The sequence below is a fragment of the Hemiscyllium ocellatum genome, chromosome 5, assembly GCF_020745735.1.
Source record: "Hemiscyllium ocellatum isolate sHemOce1 chromosome 5, sHemOce1.pat.X.cur, whole genome shotgun sequence".
Classification (NCBI taxonomy): Eukaryota; Metazoa; Chordata; class Chondrichthyes; order Orectolobiformes; family Hemiscylliidae; genus Hemiscyllium; species Hemiscyllium ocellatum.
Window position 1 is genome coordinate 16656963 of NC_083405.1, and position 23018 is coordinate 16679980.

At 39.0% G+C, this 23018-nt stretch overlaps 1 protein-coding gene across 5 annotated transcripts in view; it reads right to left on the reverse strand.

Moving 5' to 3' along the window:
• Positions 1-23018, reverse strand: part of LOC132815624 (triple functional domain protein) — a 547994-nt gene that overhangs the window by 69571 nt on the left and 455405 nt on the right. For all 5 annotated transcript variants that reach the window (XM_060824568.1, XM_060824569.1, XM_060824567.1 and 2 more), the window contains 6 exons: positions 15637-15932; positions 10256-10426; positions 8819-8914; positions 6092-6246; positions 4507-4573; positions 3457-3560 (listed from right to left, as the gene is read on the reverse strand). In XM_060824568.1, coding sequence (XP_060680551.1) covers positions 3457-3560; positions 4507-4573; positions 6092-6246; positions 8819-8914; positions 10256-10426; positions 15637-15932 — 889 coding nt within the window. The remainder of the gene's footprint in view (positions 1-3456; positions 3561-4506; positions 4574-6091; positions 6247-8818; positions 8915-10255; positions 10427-15636; positions 15933-23018) is intronic.

Below are 23018 nucleotides of genomic sequence, written 5' to 3' on the forward strand. Positions count from 1 at the left end.
CCAACACATCCAGACCGACCCTTTGAAGAGTAACCCACCCAGACGCATTCCTCATATTTGTCCCTGACTAATGCGCTTAACACTATGAGTCTTTATAACGTGGCTAGTTCACCTGTCCTGCATATCTTTGGATAGTGGGAGGAAACCGGAGCACCCGGAGGCAACCCACGCAGACACGGGGAGCATGTGCAAACTCACACAGTCACCCGAGGCAGGAATTGAACCCGAGTCCCTGGCGCTGTGAGAGCCATCGTGCCATCCACTACTACCTCATTTGCACTTCATATGTGCATTGGTATGTGTGAAACATCATCCTTTGATTTTGAGTTATTAGCCTCTTTTGTATCTATTGAATAATTCTTTATTCCTTTCTGTTCATGATTTTACACTAAACATATTTCTAACTTCTATTTCCTGTTTTAGGTTCAGCATGTTTCAGATCAACAGTGGTTACCTGTCCCGTTTACAGAGGTCCCAGATCTCTAGGAGCAGGAGCCATACTGAAAAAACTTCTCTAGTTACCACAACTTGCTCATTTAAGCTTACTAAAATTTTGAGAGTATATGCAAGTTGAATGGCGAGTATTCTTTTGCAAAATTTAAAAAACCGGGGCCCAGATATTTTAGTTACATTTTTGACATCAAAATGCAAATTTTTCCCCTTTGGCATCAGTTCATGTTAATATAGAAGCTTTTGAAGACTGCATACAGCACAGAATGAAGGAAATCTTTTTCGGTTTTTAGAGTTTTCTCAAGAGAAAAATGAATCAGATGGAAATCTGGAAAATACTGCACCATTTTGATTTTAACTATAATAACATTAATATAACAATTTTAAATTAGTAAAATTGCTCAAGGCAATTTATGGAAGTGATTACTGAACAAAATACCACAGAAGGAATTGTTAGAATAGGTGGCCAAATGCTTGGTAAAAGCAGCATTTTAAGGAGCGTCCAAGAGGATGCAATAAAGGTAGCTAGGCAGGGAAGTTCAAAAAGGGAATTTCAGAATCTAGGACACGCACAGCCAGCAATGGTCTATGATAATATCAGAAGGCTAAGCAGTTCTCAGAACCAAGTTATAAACTTTGAGAATCAACTTTTCACCAGCAATTATGAAGGTGGTTGATGGATGTTCCATTTAGATCTGGTTCATAATAAGACGGGGAGAAAACACTTGCCAGCAGATTATGGTACCTCTTAGTTTCACAACTTGTTTGTCCTGGCTGCTACAACTAACCATTAAAAGTTATATTCTTACAAAAAGATTTTATGATGGAGTAATTCAGGAAAGACTAATTATTTGATTAAATAGCAGTAATAGTTGATTTTAAAAATCTATAAAGAGTGAAATACAGTTGAATTTACATGAAATTTCTTGACCCTGAGAGATGTGTGGATGTGGAATGTTTGACCACAGGGAACCAATGCAGAGACAGGGCTAAAGGAAGGGTGGAATGGTTAAGATTAGCTTTGGATTATTTCAGTATTGGTCTGGCAATATAAACCACCATAAGGTATTTTTCTTGCCATTTGAAGATTTAACATTCATGGAGGAAAGTTATGTTGTTAACGAGTAAGCATTTGTTTCATTGAGGACATCAGTACCAAATGACATGATTGAATGGTACTGGTTGCATCATTTTGCTGATGTTAGTGTCATGATATTAAGTATAGCATTGTCATCTTTTGAAATAAGATTTCAGGTGTGGAACGTGCTCTGAAATAGCTGTAGCTTAAGGTTTAATCAACGGAAGTGAAAGTCGGGTCTAGCTCCTTTCTGGATTAAAACTTCACCCACATCTGAATTTGAACTAAATGCTTCCCTAGGCATGGGATGATCTTGACACACTTTGGAAAGCTGGACATTAAGGCATACATGAAGTGATCCAAAACTTTCCAAACCATCCCAGAGATCTCTGAGATACTGCTAAAATCTAAGTAAAAAGAATTATTTAAAGTTTGGAGTGTTGAACAGCAAAATTTGATGTCTTGGCACAGTTTTTAAAAAAATGTATTTACTTGTGGCAAATAGGTAATCCTGGCTGGGCCAGCATTTATTGCCCATCCAAAGTTGCCCAAGAGAACATGGTGGTGTTGAGGAAGTAGAGTGCCTGCAGAAGGACTTAGCCATGTTAGGCAAGTATTAAAGAAAGTGGCAGATGGGATACAATGTGGCAAAATGTGAGGCTATACATTTTAATAGGAAGAGTAATTGTATAGACTATTTTTTAAACAAGGAAAGGCTTTGGAAACCCGAAGCAAGAGGGACTTGGAGTCCAGTTCAGGACTCTCTTAAGGTTAACATGCAGGTTCAGTTGGCAATTAGGAAGGCAAATGCAATATTAGCATTCATTTAGAGAGGGCTAGAATACAGGAGGAGGAATGTACTGCTGAGGCTGTATAGGCTCTTGTCAGACCGCATTTGGAATACTGAAAACAGTTTTGGGTCAAGTGTCTAAGGAAGGACATGCTGGCACTGAAACGGGTCCAGAAGACGTTAATAAGAATGATCTCAGAAATGAGAAGCTTGATATGAGAGGAACAGTTGAAGACTCTGGGCCTATACTCAATGGAGCTTAGAAAGATGAGGGGCATCTCACTGAAACTTACAGAATAATGAGATACCTGGATAGAGTGGACGAGAGAAGATGTTTCCACCACTGACCCAAGGGCACAGCCTCAGAGTGAAGGGATGACTTTATAGAACTGAGATGAGGAGATATTTCTTCAGCCAGAGGGTGCTTAATCTATGGAACTCATATCCATAGATGGCCGTGGGGGCCAAGTCAATGAGTAGACTTAAGACAGAGATAGATAGGTTCTTGATTGGCATGGTATCAAGATTATGGACAGAAGGCAGGAGAATAGGGCTGAAAAACATAGCAGTCAGGATTAAATGGCAGAACAATCTTGATGGGCCTAATTCTGCCCCTATACCTTATAGTTTTATGATGAGACTGCATCTAGACTGCTGTGTTTTGTATTATTTTCCTTATTTAAGGAGTGACGTAATTGTGTTGGAATTTCACAGGAGATTTGCCAGTCTGGTGTTTTCTTTTGGGGTGGCGGTGGGGTACACGATACAACTTGATCAAAACATACAATGGTCCTGAAGAGAGTTGTTGGGTTACACGTGAAAATGTTGCTTTTTCTAGAAGAATCGAGAGCTAGAGGATATCTGTTTAAAAATAAGGGGTTGCCCATTTATATAAAAATAATTGGGAGAATTTTTCTCAGAGGGTTGCACGTGTTTGAAACCTTCTTCGTCAAAAGGTGCTGATAGCATTGTCTTTGAAGTGGAATGGCCTACTCCTGCTTCTAATGTGCACGTTCTGAGGCATGTTTGTGCACATAGTCTGATATAAAAGTGCTTAACTCAGCAACGAGTGCATACGTTGACAAATTTTATTTGTTTACAATGATAAGCATCAAAAACTAAAAATAAGTCTACATACTCTCTATGCCAGTCGTAGATCTGGTGTATGTTACCAAACACAATCTTATCTTTTCCCTTCATGTCATCAGGGACGCCGTCTTCTTTCATCACTGTTATGTAGCCCTGAAGAGAGAAACCATTGCCTAAATTAACACTCTTTGTTCTCTTAAACTTTGAATTCAAGGAGATGCAAATGCATGTATTTAGCTGCAAAGGAAAAGAGCAGCAACGTCAGTGTGCAACTGATATACTGAATTGGTGATTTAACGGTGATTACCTGGAATTTTTGAACTCCCAATAGGCAATTTCTCTCCTTCCTGGGATCCTCTGAAAAAGTCTCCAACTCTGAGGTAGAGTCAGAGATGCAAGAAAGTTCTGCAGCACTTAGCTAGATTGTTACCCTGGAACTGTTAGACAAAAATATTCCTAATCTTAACTACTGCTTAACTATAATGCTGATCTCTCCCACCAATCTCTCGCACAATCCCCAATTCCATCCATGACTTCTTGACTACCTTTGCCCCAACCTGGCCACCTTCAGCATAAAATCTGATGAGCTCCTAGCACTGACTGGCATTTCTGTTTTTACACTGATAGGACAATATATTTTTGTCACTCTTGACAAAGGAATGTGAAGCTGAAGCTAATTAACAGCCTACATATAACAGTGTTGAAGGCGAGTTGCAATATTGATTAAAAATGCACAGAGATTCCTGTCTGTTATTTATTATGAGCAATTAGAAGCCAAATTTTATCTGTTCAAATAGAAACAGATATGTGAGCATGCATCAGTTGCAGTAATACCACAGTTGGTGTGCAGCAAAACCTCTGGGAGGTAGATTCAGTTAAGTTGATGCACTCCAGACCAAGTTAGTTAGTATGAATCAGTCATGTTGTACTCCATGTTTGCTACCTCAACAGTTTGAAATTTTCACCATGGAGCTTATGCCAGATATCCTCTATAAATATGCCATCTGTTGCTTTTAAAAAATGGACATTATCATTCTTCAGTCACATGAAATGGTTGAAATGCACAAAGCTGGCTCTTACGAATCATAAACAAACTTACCTCTACCACACACCCCAAGTCTCGTACATAATCCCGCTCAGTTTCCACCAACTCCTGTAAGACATAACTAGAAGACCAAGATAAGGTGATCATAAAAATAAGCATTATATAACATTGCTATCTCACATCAAATACTTCATACAGGTAAGTACTTAAGACACATGAGAATGGTCATTTGGCCCAATGGGATCATGCCTGATTTGATCATTCTTAAGTCTGCTTGCCCACCTTTTCCTCAAAGCTCAATTCCCTTACTGATTAAAGATCTATCTCAATCTTGATTTTACATAATGACCCAACCTTTACAGAGAGAAAGAATTCCAGAGATTCACTATCCTCTGAGAGAAGAAATAAGGTCACAGCGAAAAGCATTCAATTTTAGATTAAGACGATGGCCCCAATCTTCTGGTCTCCAGATAACTACAACCAAGATGATGTCAGAACCTTGGGGAAATCCTGATGCACTGACGTTGTGGGAATTACCCATAACTCTAAACTCGCAATGGGCAATTGCCCTCCTTCCTTGGATCCTCTGAAAAAGTCTCCAACTCTGAGTTAGAATTAGAGACTCAAGACAGTTCTGCAGAACCTCGCTAGATAGCTATCCAGGAACTGCTGGGACAGAAATAATCTGAGTATTCCACTGCTGGGCAACCATAATGCTGACCTCTCTGGCCAATCTCTCACATGATCCTCAACTCTACCCTTGACTCCCTGACAATCCCTGACCCAATGTGGCTATCTCCATAATCAAATTTAACAAGTCCCCAGAACTGTCTACCACTTATCACTCAACCTGACAAGTCCTCCCAATCTTATCAACCACTTATCACCTCACCTACCTACTATCCTACCCACTTATCTGATTCACCTGTCTTCAGTAACCTCAGCTATCTACTCACCATGCTAATTAACACAAACATATCAACTAGGAGCAGGAGTAGACAATTCAGTTTCTCAAGCTTCTACTGCCATTTAATAAAATCACAACTGATCTTATTGTGGGTTCAAATCCACATCCTGATGTGCTCTAGATGGTCTTTGAACCTTTCACTAACTTCACGCTGAACATTTAAACTTACTTACAGCAGTTAATGCTGTAAAAAGAGGTGTGCCTTGTCCACACACCCTAAACACTCCAGCACTTTGAGGAAAATCTCTGACTGAGGATGTGTTCCAGATTTCTGAAGAGGCCAGGATTGAAAGACTCAATCAAAAATGCGGAGTTGTGCATTGCTGCAGCAAATGTGGAGTAGCAAACTCTGATTATCACTAAGTGTAAGGGCTGAACCAACATTTTAAGAAGTTGCAAGTGGATGGTATTTAATTATTTTTACACAACATTAAATGAAGGCCATAAAGTTAAAACTTGACAAAAATTAATAATTCATTTTTAGTATGAATGTTCACTAGCCCATATCACAAAGGTATGTCTAACGCTTCATTTATGCTTCAGTCAATAACAAAACATACTGAAGACTGCCAAATCATCACTGTTTGCCTTATAGTCTGAAACTAATCTTCTTGAAATGTATTTCCCAAATCAAAATCAAAATGTTTATTGGTAAATCCACAAAAGACTTACTGACGCCTCTTCAATGAACTAGATTTTCTTTCTTCCATTTCATCAATGGGAGAGGAGGAAGAAGTACACAGCAGAGAGTTATCAGATGGGTTGAAAGACGGACTGCTGCTGTCAGCTTGATCAACAGAGAGGGACGTTGGACGATCCTCCAATGCCTGAATTATTTTTGGGTGGGTGAAGGGAAAAAGGTATTGAATATTTTTAATTGCTGTAACAAGGAACTCTAATTAAAGAAAAAAATTAAAGCAGCTTAATTAAATTCTTAAAAATTCTTTCATGTAATGTGGGTGTCACTGCCATGGCCAATTTTATTGTCCATCCTTATTTTCCCTTGAACTGTGTTGGTTGTTAAGCCTTTGCAAAGAGCAGTTAAAAATCAACAACACTACTGTGACTATACAATCAAATGCAGCATTCCCTACAGTCATCAACATTATTTTGACTATACAATCTCTCTAAGGAGCTGCTCCAATGTTCTTCACATGGTGCATGACATCAGCACACTGATCGTGGCATTGACATCCGGTTCTAGACGTTGCTGTTACCCTCAGGCCTTGGAGGATCGTGCAACCAGAATGAAAAATAAAGGGAATGCTGATCATATGCAAGCCAGATTGGGTAAGGAGGTGCGGGAAGATTACCATTCTTAAAAGGCCATGATTGGACCAAATGGATTTTTTACAAAAAATAAATATCAATAACTATCCAAATTTATTATCTGCATTTAATTTTCACCAGATGTGATGTTTTTCTCAATAGTTCCAGAACAGCGCCCTTTGGAGTATTAGTCCAGTGACATTTCCACTATGCTACTGTCTCTGTCACCACGCTAAACTTGCAAACTATAATTCTTTGGAATCTGGCTACTGCTAGCAAAGACACATTTAGTGCCCATCTCCAAATGCTCTTATGCAGAATGTGACTGGCCTTCTTCTTAACGTGCTGCATAGATGAAGGTATTCCCACAAAGCTACTATCTAGGAAAATGCAGCATTTTAACATAATGGCAAAGAATCATTTGTTGATGAATAATGTTGAATTTTACACTCGGTGCTCTTCATAACTCAGACCCAAGTTTAATTCCAATCTTGATTATTAAGGTGAAAGCCACGTCCAACACATCTTGTGGGCCAAAAACCACTGTAGTGCTTGAAATTTGGAAGAAATTGATGAAATTGGAAGCACACTTGGAATTATGAGGGAAAGAGATAGGAGCAATACAAAATTCTCAATATAATAGAATGTTGTGAAGATGGAGATAAGAGATTTTATTGGAGCAGAACAGGATATTTTCTTGCAACTAGCTAATCTGAATCTGACAGTGGTTGCCAATTATTGGAAAGTATTTCATTTCCATCTAGGAACTTGCATTTTATGCAACACTAAAATATCACATTAAGTATAAATGTAGAATAGCAAAATTTAGACCACATATAACTAGTTCTCAACTTCTTGCACATTCACAGAAAGAATTAGTATATCCACTATCGGACTAAGTATTCAAAGATAATATTGAGAGGTAACAAAGTGTTTGAAGGATGTAAAGAATATGTCTTTTTCATTTTGTATTTAAAGACTGTGAACTGAAATGAAAAAGTTTTAAAACTTGTGTTTGAAAGAGCAACTGTGTGTTTTGAGAGTTAATAACCTGACAACTATGACAGACATTGTATAAACAATCATTTATTAAGCAGTAATTGAAATTTAAATTGCAGAAAATTTGGAGCTGAGATGGTATGCAGATATAGCTTTTGTTGGCAACACAAAATTGATTTTGCTTTGGGTTAGCAACCAATTACGAATGACAAGAGACTTCTTGCCGTCAACAACTGTGTGATTAGATCTGAAGTAACTATGTGGCTCAGAGATAGGAACCAATTACAAAGAGGTGGTGTTCAGTTCTCATCAGCACAGGAACAGCCTCTCAATTCCCTGGAGTCAGAACTCACTGTAAACCTGAAGAAAGACAGTTTTACTTTCCTGCAACAGTTGTTACAAACTGTGACTTTTAACGGATACGTCAGGGTCATTTTATGAGTGAAGTGGCCACGTTATGACTCTTACCAACAAATGGAAGCATCTGGAGAAAGATGACTAAAGCAAAATACTATCCAGCAGAAGAATCATCTCAAAAGAACTTGGGAACAAAGACTACTGAACTGTTTTTACAATTTTTAACCTTGTCTGTATGTCAGTCTGTGTATCTGTAATGGGAATTTCCAAAGGAACTAGAATTTTAATTTGGAATGTTATATGCCAAGGCTTTAGAACTATTTGCCTGTAGCTAGAATCTAATTACTCGTAATAAATAGCAATTTTTGTTATGTACAGAAACCTGATTTGTGCTTTGTATCAACTTGCATCTTTGTACCCTACAAAGAGACAGAGAAAAGTAAATTGGGGATCTTAGCTTATTTTATAACATCTTTAAATTTTGTGACAAGTCTGGGAATAGTGGGCTCGATTTCCAGTAAACTACCCCACTGAGTTGAAACAAGAGCCTGAGTTTTAACAGTGACAATCAATTATTATGTGACCCTGTGACCCTCATGACATTTAAGGAGTATTTAGATGTGTACATGCAATGGCATTGCATACAAGACTACGGACCAACTGCTGTAAAATGGAATTTAGAATACTTAGGCAACTGTTTTTCACTGGGGTGGGACACACAATTGGCTGAATGGACTTTCTCTGCGTTGAAGATCTCTACAACATATCTCTTACCATTTTACTCTTCACAAGTTCTTCAATAGCACTAACAAGCTCTGCTGCGCTGGGTGTCTCTGAGCTTGTAGGGCGGACTGACAAACGAGATGATGTCTGAGGAAGAAGATTTGAAGAGTGCTCATTGACAGAATAACGTGACTTTCTGGGAACTCCAGTGTTGATAACAAAAAGTAATAGCACTACGAAAATACAATATATAATCATTTATGCAGGCTATCCAGACATTTCTAGAAAACAATTACTGAGTTTTTTTAAAAACGGGTCAAGTCTCACCATTTCTGAGGTATCCTCTAAGTATATTCGGCATGGATTTGATTCCAGACCAGGACTGCAGGAATTTAGGAGATCTCTGGCCTCAAAAGCAATGTGACGTCAACTTATGTCTAATTGTATGGATTGCATGCGGTTGGTAGAATATTGTGGGAACCAACAATAAGGAATTCTGGGTAGGGACAATTAGCTAATCAGAGTAAAATACAAGTACATGTCCTTTATGGGTTTCATGTACCAATAGTGCACAAAAGACTAGATTTCCACAAACTGACTTATAATAGAAAAGGAAAGATATTTGTGACACAGGAGGTTCATTTGACACAACAAACGACTTCCAAATTTCTTTTTTTTGGAGAAAAAAGACTGACATGACTAAGTTGAACCTTGCAACAAAGCAAGCTTCACACAAGTTTCGTCCAATATGGCATAGAAACAACAAAAGCAATTAAAGAACAGAAGGGCTAAGACTGGGGTAGTATAATGATTTAAATAGAAAGATAAGGAAACTGAGAAAATACAGAGACAGAACATAAATCAACATAATGCTGTGATAAGAGGACATTTAAAAAGAGAAAACAAAGCAAATTAGTTATAGCATATAAGTTATCTTTTCACACAGAGAACAGACTATATTGATACTCTACGTAATAATTATTATTCAGTAACCACAAATCTGTGAGAAGCAATAAACAGACTAGGATAACTAGTTACAAAACATCTAGCAATGAATGTCAAAGCTACTGATGTAAACTTCAATTTTAAATACAATGAAAACAATTTATCTTTCATTGTATAACATCAGTCATAACACTGAGTAGTCACCATTTATACATGCATCGTATGGTTAGAAATTTGACAATTATAATATTACTGGGAAATTTATCCTGTTGCAAGCCAGATTTCCAACACTTCTTTACATAGGTGAAAAAAAATCAGAATTGTTTCTTTACTGACATTACTTGCATTGTTAAAATTAATACATAGCTTATTTCACTTTAATATTTTTTTGGAAGAAAGCAAACCTTAAGAACATTTCTTGAAATCCAATTACATTTACAAGCTTGGCTTTTTTAAAAGAAATGTCTGACAGATATTACCTTAGAACGGTTTCAATTTATCTTTCATTGACTGTATATGGAGGATGTGATGGTGACATCTTACCTTATCATCCTGAGAGTCAGGTTGGAGAAGACTGTGTTGCTGAATTGCCATTGGAGGAGGAAGTGGCACTGCATCTGCCCCCTCTTCACCTTCCTCTTCCCCACAGCTCTGCATTCCTGATGAAGAGGATTTTGACAGTGTTCCACTGCTAAGTCCTTCATTCCGTCCCCTCTGAGGAAAAATTATCAATGGAAGTAAAATCTCAAGTCACCAATGCAAACCTATTTTTTTAATGCAGAATAAAAACAGTTCTGCAAAAAAGGTAATTTACAAGTCACAAATGCTTACATTGTGTTGAGCCCTGATCGACTCTACAGGTATTCTCCAATTTTTTTTATTGGGATAGAAAATTCATTAATATTATCAGACCAGACCTCACTAATGAAATGTCATTACATTACTGCGGCATTTTAAAATCAATAGTTTCTGGCTAGCTTTGTTTTTTAATCTTCTGCAATGAATATAGTTCATTTTGCTTTTGATAAATACTCTTTCTAAACAAGGTTTTGGTACAAACAAAATCATAAGGTATAGAAGAAGCCCTTTAACCCATCCACTCTGTACTGCCAAAAATACACTGTCTAATCCCACTCTCCCGCACTGGGCTCTTGGCTTGAACGTTATATCACTTCAATTGCTCATCCAAACACTCTTTAAAAGTTATGAAGTTAACTGCTTCAACTGTAGTCCGAGGGTAAATCTGTCGCCTACAGTCAAGGACAGTCCTGAACTGAAACAGAAGCCAAAGCCCAGGCTTTCACCAAGACATGAAGCCTTCCCACTGTGATGGAAATGCAGGACAAAGTCAGGAATTCCAACTCTCAAACCTGTTCATCTTCACGATAGCAGGATTGGGGTGGTCTACTGTTCAGGCATGCATGGCTCCTGGAAGTAGTTGGCCACTTAAACTATCTTGGAATACCTGGAGTGTGTGACCTCAAAATGAAATTAAGCCAGGTAAGGCCAAGTCCCTTGTCAAATGATTTTGTCTGAATAGTCAGAATACCCCTTTGGGAGAAAAGGTCCCAACTACCTGTGGGGGAAGTAAAGTGCCTTTGGTGGAGTTAAAAGACAGCTTTGGGAAAGGTAAAACATTCTTTGGAATTGTGAAATGTAGCCCCGCTTGTGCGTAAATAGTGCATAAACGCACTTACTTTTCAATCATTCATGGAATGAGTGCACTGATAGCAAGGCCAAAATTGCCTTGGAGGAAATGATGGTGACCTCCGTAATAGAACCAGATATGCCCACAGTGCTGTTAGGAGGGAATTCCAGGATTTTGGCTGAGTAACACTGAAGGAAAACTGACATAGTTCCTTGTATCTGTTGTTCTTATCATAGAACATTACAGCACAGTACAGGCTCTTCGGCCCTTGATGATGCGCCAACCAGTGGAACCAATCTGAAGTCCATTTAAATGACACTATTCCATTCTCATCCATATGTTATCCAATGACCATTTAAATGCCCTTAAAATTGGCGAGTTGTTGCAAGCAGTGCGTTCCACAACCCTACTACTCTGAGTCAAGAAACTACCTTTGACATTTGTCCAAATCTATCACCCCTCAATTTAAAGCCATATCCCCTCGTGCTAGCTATCGCCATCCAAGGAAAGAGGTTCTCACTGTCCACCCTATTTAATCCTCTGATTATCTCATGTTTCATTTGAGTCACCTCTCAACCTTCTTCTCTCTAATGAAAACAGCCTTAAATTACTCAGTCTATCCTCGTAAGATTATCAAGATGGTTGCATTTTTGGACATGCTTGATGAGTTACTGGAGTGTATCTTGAGGATAGTTCACAATTGTGTCACTGTGCATGGATGTTCAAAAGAATGAATGTTTAAGGTAATGGTTAAGGGCTTGGATAATGCTTTTTGAGAAAATTAAGCGGGCACTTTTGCACAAATCCAGAAACGCGGGCTCGTCCAGGATTGGAACCCGGGATCTCTCGCAACGAGCCTTAGCTCGGGTAATGCAACTGGTCGAGGAAGAGGCATGGAGAGTGAGAAGGTAAGAGCAGCAAGTTTTTTTTAATGTTTTAAATCTTATTTGTAAACTTTCAACACAGCGCCAAAGCAGTGAAACAGGCTTTCTACCCAGCCTGCCTCAGAAACCTCAGCCTCCTCTGCTCCTCCTAGAGTGCCCTATCTGACTCCCAATCCATCCACCATTGCCCACTCCTGCAGGCAAAAAGTGGGAAATGCCGTCAGCTATTTTCATAAGTCCAGTTTGCAGAGCTGGGATTTCTCCATTATCTGGAACCAATAAGGGAAATCTGACCCCAAGTGTCTATGCTTCTAGGAAGGGGGTGTAAATTGAAATTTCTGGCTATGGTGTCAGATTTTGGAGAAATCCTGTGACTTTGGCTGCTCGACAAACAGAAAGACTCCAAGGTGAAAGATCAAATTTCACTCATTGTTCACAATACGGACTGTACTTCGTTTCAACAGCAGAGCAGTAGCATATTGGCTGTGCAGCAGCTGAAAGTGCAAGGCAGCTAAAGTGGAAAGTTGTAGCATAGCTGGAGAAAGAAAGCAAAAAGGTTGCTTCAAGGAGGAGAGCTGAGAAATATTGTGAAAGGTGCTCTTTTTGATCTTAGAATCTCTACAGTGTGGAAAAAGGCCAATCAGCCCAGCCACATTGATCCTCTGAAGAACATCCCACTCAGACCCACATCTGCACTGCCCCCCGCCCCGCCACACAACCCAATAATCCTGTATTTCTCATGGCTAATCCACCAGCCTGCACATGCTGAGATAATTTAGCACGCTCAATCCATCGAACCTGTATTTCTTTGCAATGTGAAAGGAAACCGGAGCACCCAGAGGAAATCCAAGCTGACACAGGGAGAATGTGCAACTCCACACAGATAGTCACCCAAGGCTGGAATTGAACCTGGGTCCCTAGTGCTGTGAGGCAGCAGTGCTAACCCATGAGTCAATGTGCTGCCCTATACTGATGAGTAAAAAATGAGGTCTGCAGATGCTGGAGATCACAGCTGCAAATGTGTTGCTGGTCAAAGCACAGCAGGTTAGGCAGCATCTCAGGAATAGAGAATTCGACGTTTCGAGCATAAGTCCTTCACTGATGGACAATATACCCTCAATGTGGTGAACCCATTACTGTATAGGGCTTTGGGCTTAACTCCTGCGTAAGAGAAGGAACTGAAACTTTAGCTGGGAAGAGCAGAATTTTGTAGGGTCTTCATGGTTGCGATGAATGCCACACAGGTTGAAGAGGCTACCTGAGATATCTGTAAGATTTCCATTTGTTGTGTCAGCTATTTAAAGTGTAATTTATGGTTTCTACTGAATACAATTTGGTGATTAATTCATGTTCATTTTGATTTGATTGTTAAAATAAGTTTTAAATAGTGAATCTTGTCCTTTTGAGTTTTTCACTGGGGTCATTTGGTGGATTGGTTCTTTTACACTTGCAATCAGGTTTGTTTGATCCTCTGTACTTTGGACTATGGTTGAGGCATATTTAAAGTTTGGGAGAAGATTTGTAGCTCGGGGGCTCGTTGTTGTGGTTTTGTTCACCGAGCTGGGAATTTGTGTTGCAAATGTTTCGTCCCCTGTCTAGGTGACATCCTCAGTGCTTTGGGAGCCTCCTGTGAAGCGGTTCTGTGATGCTTCCTCCGGCAAAAGCGCTTCACAGGAGGCCCCCAAGCACTGAGGATGTCACCTAGACAGGGGACGAAACGTTTGCAACACAAATTCTCAGCTCGGCGAACAGAACCACAACAATGAGGTATATTTCCCATTACCCTCAAAGCTGGGCCAGCTCTGATGTTTCTTGTTGCCAATCGATGTTCTCTTCTTTTTGGACACATCCCCGAAATCACAGTGGATAGTGACCTGCTCTCACTTCTAATTACTGCTTCATTGCTCTATATCAGAACATTACAATATTATTGAATTTGGTGTTAATTTACAAATTATTCATTATTTAAAAATTCTGATCATTGGTAAGGTTTTCAGCAAGGTTTTCTGATGGTAATATTACTGCTCATATTATAGATTTTGGAATTTGGATCTTTAATCTTTTTGAGCATTGGGTAAATCCAAATCTTTCAAGAGGGTGTAGCATCATGCATTTTGAAACAATGTCTTTAAGCAATCTATCACATCTCTGACCATCTTAATTTCCTTCTCAGTCTTCGAACTGCTTGAGCATTAAATCTGGAGCTCTTTCATTTTTGTAACTTCTTTTACTTGTTGTCAACACAATTAGTATTGTGCTGGTAATTTCACTCTAAATTTATTAACTTCTTCTAGATTTTACAAACTCAGTGGTCACACATAATCATTTGTCTTACATAGAATCATCAAATCACAACAGTATGAACACCTCCAAGGTTCTTCAATAGAATTATAAAAAAAACTTCTGATGGCCATTCTGATCAAAGATCACAACCTGAAATATTAAATCTTTTTCTTTCTCCACAGATACTGCCAGAGCAGCTGAGTATTTCTACTTTTTCTCTTTTATTGTAGTGAAATAAACTGGTTTAAAACCTTCATTTCTCAGCAACAGATGAACATATATGATCTCTGTTATTTTACCTTCAACAAATCATAATGGAGTATGAATTCCATTATTCAAATTTGAATAATGATTCCATGTCTTAGAAAGTGCTTTAGGATTGTACTTGCACTTTTAGGTAATTTGTTATTGTACCTTTTACCAGTTATAAAAGGTTAGCACTCTTCTGAACTTCCCTCTTTTGGTCCTTTAAAAATGTAAAGAACCCTGAGCATTTGTTCACCTCTCTGCGTCCCAGGACATTGTAATTTGTGAGGTACAGTACACTCTCCTATCTTAATTAATTTTGTTCTGGGATTCTAAAACCTGGAACTTTTTACATCTCCAATCTTTTTTCTCTTCTACAATTCTTACATTTTAAAAATTGTTCCTGTTTTATACAGTACTTCATCAAATCCTTTTAACTTTGATTATGACATTCATGCCCTTGTGCAATTCATTTTATCATCTCAAAAAAGATCAGTTACCTTCAATGTAATATACTACTACTTTGTAACTTATTAAACAGATAGATGTTTCTTTTATATTGAGAAGGGCTGTTGCTATTAGTGCATAAAGATAACATCACAAAACCTCCCTAACTTAGCACACTGCATGTCATCTTTCATTTTTTAAAACTAATCCTTAAAGTGTGGAATATTATGTATTTATATAGAATAAAAGTATGAAACTAATTTCATAATATGTCGGTTTAAGCGCTGGCCTGGTGAAAACTGAATGAAAACTATTTCATTTGGTTTTAGGCTCTTGAGTATTCAAATCACATCTGTTTTTCTCTTGTTTAAACTGTGCCAAGGTTCAACCAGATTTTTGAGTACTCTGCTACTGACCTCATCCACAGTTTCTTCCTGGGGTGTAGCAGCACTCTCGTCAGAGTCTTTTTGAGCCCCAGCATCTGCACTTTTCCGGACATCTCTGCTCTTTTTATGTTTGTGAGCCAGTTTCTTTACGTGGCCATCTGCTTTTCCACTGCTTAGACGCCGTACAGGGCTAGTGAGCCATTTCCGTAGAGTATTACCAGGACGCTTTGGACCTGGTGAGCTTTGCGTTGTACTCACAGAATGGGGTTGAAGTGAAGTCACTGATGCAGGAGGACTTGCATCATTGCTGGACACTGAAAGTGAGTCTGTAGGAAGAAAGCACATTGTAGATAACACTGGATACAGAAGTCCCAAAGGATATCAGATTTATTTTGAAAATACATTTTTTTCCAAACACAATTTATCAGTGAACTACAAAAACATTAATCATGCAATACTCAAACCATCTGTTTTTCCCGCAATTCTGTTTCACTGCTTTTTTTTCAGTGTGTAAGCAGCCCCAACCTCATCTCCCACAAGTGAAAAAACCATTGACAGGCTCACCTTACAATTTCCTCTTTCATTGAGAAGCATCAAGACTGTAATCAGCACTCCTCTATCACAAATCAGATGAATGCAAGTATACTTGATGTTTTGTTTAGGGTTTGAGAGTATTACAGCTGGATGGTTTGAGAAGGCAACTCACTGCTACGTTCTCAAGGGCAGTTAGGAGTAGACAATAAATGCTGGTCTAGGATAAACAAAAATATAGCATAGAAATATAGCCATTCAGTCCATCATGTTGAACTGGTTCTCTGGAGAAGGTATTAGTTCTATTCCCCATGCTCTTTTATTAATTAATGTACAAGTTAATGCTTGTAACATATAAATGCTTACTTTTCTCCTCTGATCCTTAAAATACACCTATGTTATTTTCTTCTACATAGAAGAAAATCATAGAATGATTACAGTGGCAGTGTGTTCCACAATCCCACTATGCTCTCTGACACTGGACAAGACACTGAAAGGCCACATTTAGGGTACTGCCTATAATTCTGATCACCCTGCCATAGGAAGGGTGTTACTAAGCTATAAAGGGTGCAAAAATGACTGACAAGGATTTTACTGAGGCGAGATGGATTGGCATCTTTTCCCCTTAAGTCTAAGAGGCTAAGGGGTGATCTTTTAAAGATTTATAAAATCATGAGGGCATAGAGAAGGTTAATACCCAAGGTTTTTGCCCCAGGGTAGGGGAGTCCAAAACTAGAGGCCCTAGGTTTAAGGTTGAGAGCGGGGGGGAGGCGGGGAGATGGTTAAAAAAGGAACTTGACAGCAACATTTTCACTAGAGGACGGTGCATATATGGAATGAACTGCCAGAGGAAGTGGTAAACGTGGGTACAATCACAACATTTAAAAAACATGTGGACAAGTATAGGGATAAGAAAGGATTAGAGGGATTTGGGCCCAACACAGGCAAATGGAACTCATACAGTTTAGAGCCAAAGGGCCTGTTTCCATGTACTATGACTCTATAAGTCATAGAATGGTTATGAGGCAGAGAATGTCTGCAAGATCAATCCAGATGGTCTAATACCCCTAAATCCGATTGCATCACCACCCCATTTAGAATCATACCTTGCAAGGACTGAGCAGTCTCAGTACCACACCTATCAAAATACATGTTGAAATCTGTTTGGCAGTTCCACGTTTCTCACGTGTTGCTTCTCAATATTATGCAAACTGAACTGAACTAGCTGGATTGTAGCACCTTAGGCAATGACACTTCATGATGATTTTGTAGGGAGTGCACTGCTCCATGGTTCAAACAGTAATGGAAAAGTTAGCAGTGTGGTGTTTGTACAGTCTTCCTATACAAACACATGAATTAGGATTAGGAGCTGGCCAATTCTTCCTTCGAGACTATTCTGCAATTCAATAAGATCATGGCTGATCTGATTACTCGTTCCTGCCCACACCCAATAATCATGGTCACAGGGCTCAGTGCAGATCCAATACACACTAATGACTTTGATGAGGAAAATGAATGTACTATTGCCAATTTTGCAGATGCCACTAAATAGACAGGAAGGCAAGTAACAAAGATGACTCAAAGAGTCTGTAGAGGGATATAAACAGTTTATACAATTGGACAGTAACTAGGTAGATGGGGTACAATATGGAAAAATGTGGTGATGCGCTCTGGCAGGAAGAATACAGAAGCTGGATATTAATTAAATGGAGGAAGACTGTAGAAAATTACAGCACGGAGATTTGGCAGCCTTTGTACATAAATTACAAAACAAGTTACCGTACAGGTTCAGCAGGTAAAAGGGGAGGCAAATGGAATGCTGATCTGTATTTCAAACAACATAGAGTAAAGAAAATAAGGACGTCTTAGTGAAATTATATAAAACGCAAGTCAGACCAGAACTGGAACATGTGAACAACTTTGGTCCCCTCATCTAAGAAAATGATGCCGAGGTGCCGGTGTTGGACTGGGGTGGACAAAGTTTAAGAAAAAAATCACACAACATCAGGTTATAGTCCAACAGATTTATTTGGAAGTACAAGCTTTCAGAGCGCTAAATTGAATTGACCTGATGAAGGAACAGCATTCTGAAAGATTATACTTCCAATAAACCTGTTGGACTATAACTTGGTGCTGTGTGATCTTTAACTTTGTCTAAAATAAGATATACTGGCATTGGAGGCAATCTAGAAGAGGTCTGTTAGCTGATACCAGATGGGGACAGATAATCTTACAAAGACACTTTGGGGGAAAGTTGGGCCTTAATTATCAAGAGTTTAGAAGATTGTGTGTCAACCTTACTAAAATTTTAGGAGATTTCACAGGGTAGTGGGAGAGTCTAGGAACAGGGAAAATAATCTCAGATTAAGGGAGTTGCATATTTAAGACAGAGATGAGGAGGATTTTCCTCTCTCAGACAGTAGTGAATCTTTACCTCCGAGAACAGTGCAGGCTGTCATTAAGTATATTCAAGGTTGATACAGACAGATTTTTAATCATTAAGGGAATCAAGGGTTATGGGGAAAGAGATAGAAAAATGGAATTGAGGATTATTAGATCAGCCATGATCTCACTGATTGGTAGAGCACACTTGACAGGCCGAATGCCCCTGTGTCCTATGGTCTTTATGACGAATCAGTGACCATTTCATGGTCACCATTACTGAGACTAACTTTCAAATTTGGATTTTATTCAATGAATGTAAATCCACCAGCTGTCACGGTGGATTTGAGTCTGTATCTCCAGAATTATGTCCAATGACATTCACACTATGTCATTGTCTGCCTTTGAGTTAAAGTCATTTAATTTAGCAGACACTAATGGTGAAATGAGGCATCTTCCTGCTCTACAGGACCCAGCTCAGATTATACAGCAAACAAATATTTAATTTTTGTAGAAGAACTACTTCTGTCAAGAGTAGTCAATTGTAGATTATTTAATTTTATTTTCATTTCTGATAAGAAATAACTGAGTCAACTTAGATTTGACAACATGAATCAAAGCTATCCGTTAGTTGGGATTCATGAGAGAAGATACTGGCTAACACAGCTAGAAAGAGCTTTATTTCCTTACTGTGAAAATGAAAGCTGGGAAAAAAAATTCAGTAAGTACTTACTAAAAGTGCACATGAAGTCAAAATATCAGGAAATGAGAAAGGTTAAAATGATAATCATTTTTTTCTCCTTTTAGACATTTATTAATCTGCATAAATGCTCAGTTTTAAATGCATTTGCTTGTTCATCGATGCCTTTTTCCTGCAAATCCTGGGTAGAAGTGCTTGATTATTGCGCAACCGGAAATTCAAAACATGTGGCTGGTCCTCATGTTTAATTATACAGAGAAGCTGAAGTCATATAGTTTTAGTTCTGAGAGTTCCCACAGAAGACATTAATGTCTGTAGAAGAATAACTAACCAGTGAATGACTCACAAATTTAAAAACATCCAAGATGATTACATTGTTGGAGACACATTTGATTTGGAGACTAATTCTGTCATGATTTCACTGCATCTTATAATCTAGGACAGAATCTTGAGAGTTCTCCATGTGGCAAGTTTGGTGATGAGGGGGCCCTTAATCAGAAAGGAGAGTGGGGAATAGTAGCCTTGAAATCCTGTCATCTTCATACTCTGCTCTAATTTTATTCATAGTATTCACTCTGGCGTATTTGCTTGTTGGATCCTGGGGTTGGGTCCCTTGTTCTAAAGCCCTTGGTGCCTAATTAATATGACCCAGCAAATACCTGGGTCCTTGAATAGATGTGGTACAGGTCAGAGCCACTACACCCTAATGATGTGCTGTGAGCAGAAGAGCTGCCAGTCGCTAAATGGCCGGAGGCTCTGAGTAGCTGGAGCTCCACTTCTAGCAGAAGGTTACCACGGAACTGTTGTGTAACTAAGTGACACAAAGTGTGCTCAAAAACCAGCAGTGTGGAGGTCTTAGCAGCTTTCCAGCTGGTAGCTGAGACCATCATCGTTTTCAAAAGATTCCACCCCAGGATTCATAAAAGAAGCAGTCTTTCTGGTTTAAAACTAATCCTCAACATCTCCATGTCCAACTACTTGTTTAGCTTTATAATGTAAATATATAGAAGAGATATTTAATTTGTCTGCTTATTTCTTTGTTTGCTCAACATGTTCACCCACATTGCCAACACTGAACACTAAATCACATAAGCAGTTACATAACATTCATTTGCATCTATTAAGTTCTGCTCCTTATGGATCATGAGTCTTTTTTTAAGTAACTTAGTGTCTCATCTCTTACCTTTAAAGGAAGGCAACAAGACAAGTATGCTATTTTATTTGTAATACAGTGTCTGACTCCCAATTGTGGCTGTACTGAAAGATCAAAGGATTCAGTCACAACATACATCTGGTATGATTTAAATGAAAGGAGGGTGAGAGTAAGAAGTTGCACAGACCCATATACTGCCCACCCTTTCCCCTACTTTTACATCTGGTTATTCATTTCCCATGCTATAATTCGATAAAATCACAGGTCATACAAAGTCCACACTACCCACTGAGTTTTGATGGCATGAACACAGATCATGTACCAGTCATCAGACTGTTCCACAATTTTTGAAGGACATGAGGCTATGCTTATCCATAACCTTCACTATTTTTGAACAGAGTCAGTTTGTCCAATTATTACTTATGTAGCAAATGTGGGCTCAGCTTCTAATTCCAGCCATAGGATCTTATGGCACATTGATAATGTCCCTACTACTGGGCCAGAATGCCTGTGTCCAAGTTCCATCTGCTCCAGAAATGTGTCATAACATGTCTGAACAGGCTGATTAAAAATATCTACAACTCTATTTTGCTGCCATCATGGCTTTCATAATGTATACTCTGTTCTTTCTTACACCTGCTTCCTGGTCACTGAGTATTTCCAGCATCTTCCATCGATAGACTTAGGACTTAGTTTCATTTAATATAACCTCACTGAATGAAATCTCATGACATTATTTAACAGATAATAGTCAATTCACCTAAAGGGTGAAAGTGGGTATTGCAGATGCTGGAGATTAGAGACAAGATTAGAAAAACATATCAGGTCAGGCAGCATCCTAGGAGTAGGAAAATCGACATTTCGGGCAAAAGCCCTTCATCAGGAATTCACCCAATGTTCCAGGCAAAATTTCTTTTTCAGCCACCATTAAAACCAGATCAGCTTTGCATATACCATTTCTTGCTTGCATTATTTCGTCTTCAGCACTTTCAATTTTATTTTCAGATTCTGTTTTTGTCTAAGGCTAATCAATCCAGTAGCCTTGTGTAATCGTGCATACAGACTAGAATTCTGATGAACTCCTCAAACTGCAGTTAGACACAGAATTTGCTTGGAACAACAAAGCATATTCCGCAAGACCCTTGGACTTTAATAAATGGCTGAGATTAAACACACTTTATACATCTAAGTTACTCTTCTACAACTACTAGGGATACTAGCTTGAGTGAGTGAGTCAGATTTTGCTTATTCAGCTATTGAATGGGATTCCAGAATTTTCACAGAGTTGGAGGGCTAAATTCACAATTACATCTGGTCTCCTGTGAAAGGTATAAATAAAAGGCTCTGGGCTGTGTACTATTAGGCTGGCACAGTGGCTCAGTGGTTAGTACTGCTGCTTCACGCCAGGGAAGACTACTTTCTAAACAGTGAGAAAATTCGTAAAGCCAAAGTACAAAGGGATCTGGGAGTGCTAGTCAAGGATTCTCTAAAGGTAAACATGCAGGTTGAGTCCGTGATTAAGAAAGCGAATGCAATGTTGTCACTTATCTCAAGAGGGTTGGAATATAAAAGCACCGTTGTGCTACTGAGACTTTATAAAGCTCTGGTTAGGCCCCATTTGGAGTACTGTGTCCAGTTTTGGTCCCCACACCTCAGGAAGGACATACTGGCACTGGAGCGTGTCCAGCGGCTGAGGATCCTGGGATTGTATTCATTGGAGTTTAGAAGATTAAGGGGAGATCTAATAGAAACTTACAAGGTAATACATGGATTGGAAAGGGTAGACGCTAGGAAATTGAGAGGAGACTAGGACCCGGGGACACAGCCTTAGAATTAGAGGGGGTCAATTCAGAACAGAAATGCGGAGACATTTCTTCAGCCAGAGAGTGGTGGGCCTGCGGAATTCATTGCCGCAGAGTGCAGTGGAGGCCGGGACGCTAAATGTCTTCATGGCAGAGATTGATAAATTCTTGATGTCACAAGGAATTAAGGGCTACGGGAAGAATGCTGGTAAGTGGAGTTGAAATGCCCATCAGCCATGATTGAATGGCAGAGTGGACTTGATGGGCCGAATGGCCTTACTTCCACTCCTATGTCTTATGGTCTTATGGACCCAGGTTCAATTCTAGCCTCAGGTGACTGTATGGAGTTTGCACATTCTCCCTGTGTCTGTGTGGGTTTCCTCTGGGTGCTCTGGTTTCCTCCCATAGTCCAAAGATGTGCAGGTCAGGTGAATTCGCCATGCTAAATTGCCCATAGTGTTCAGGGATGTGTAGGTAAGGTGCATTAGTCAGAGGAAATGTAGAGTAACTGGGTAAGAGAAAGCGTTTGGATGGGTTACTCTTTGGAGGGTCAGTGTGAAGTTTGCTGGGCCAAATGGCCTGGTTCCATACTGTAGGGCTTCTATGAACATAACAGTTTGTCAGCTTACTTAAAGAAATATAGCATCAGCTATACGCATCAAAACTCTTTCTGTTATGACAAAAGAAATGCATTACAGTTTTTCCATAAATTAAAATTATGCTGATATTTTTAAAAATGAATTCTACTTAATGAAAGAAACCGGATAAAAAAAACAGGAATTAATTTGAAAGTTTTGGAGAAAGAATTTGTGACAGTCATGATAAAACCAACAGAACTACAGCT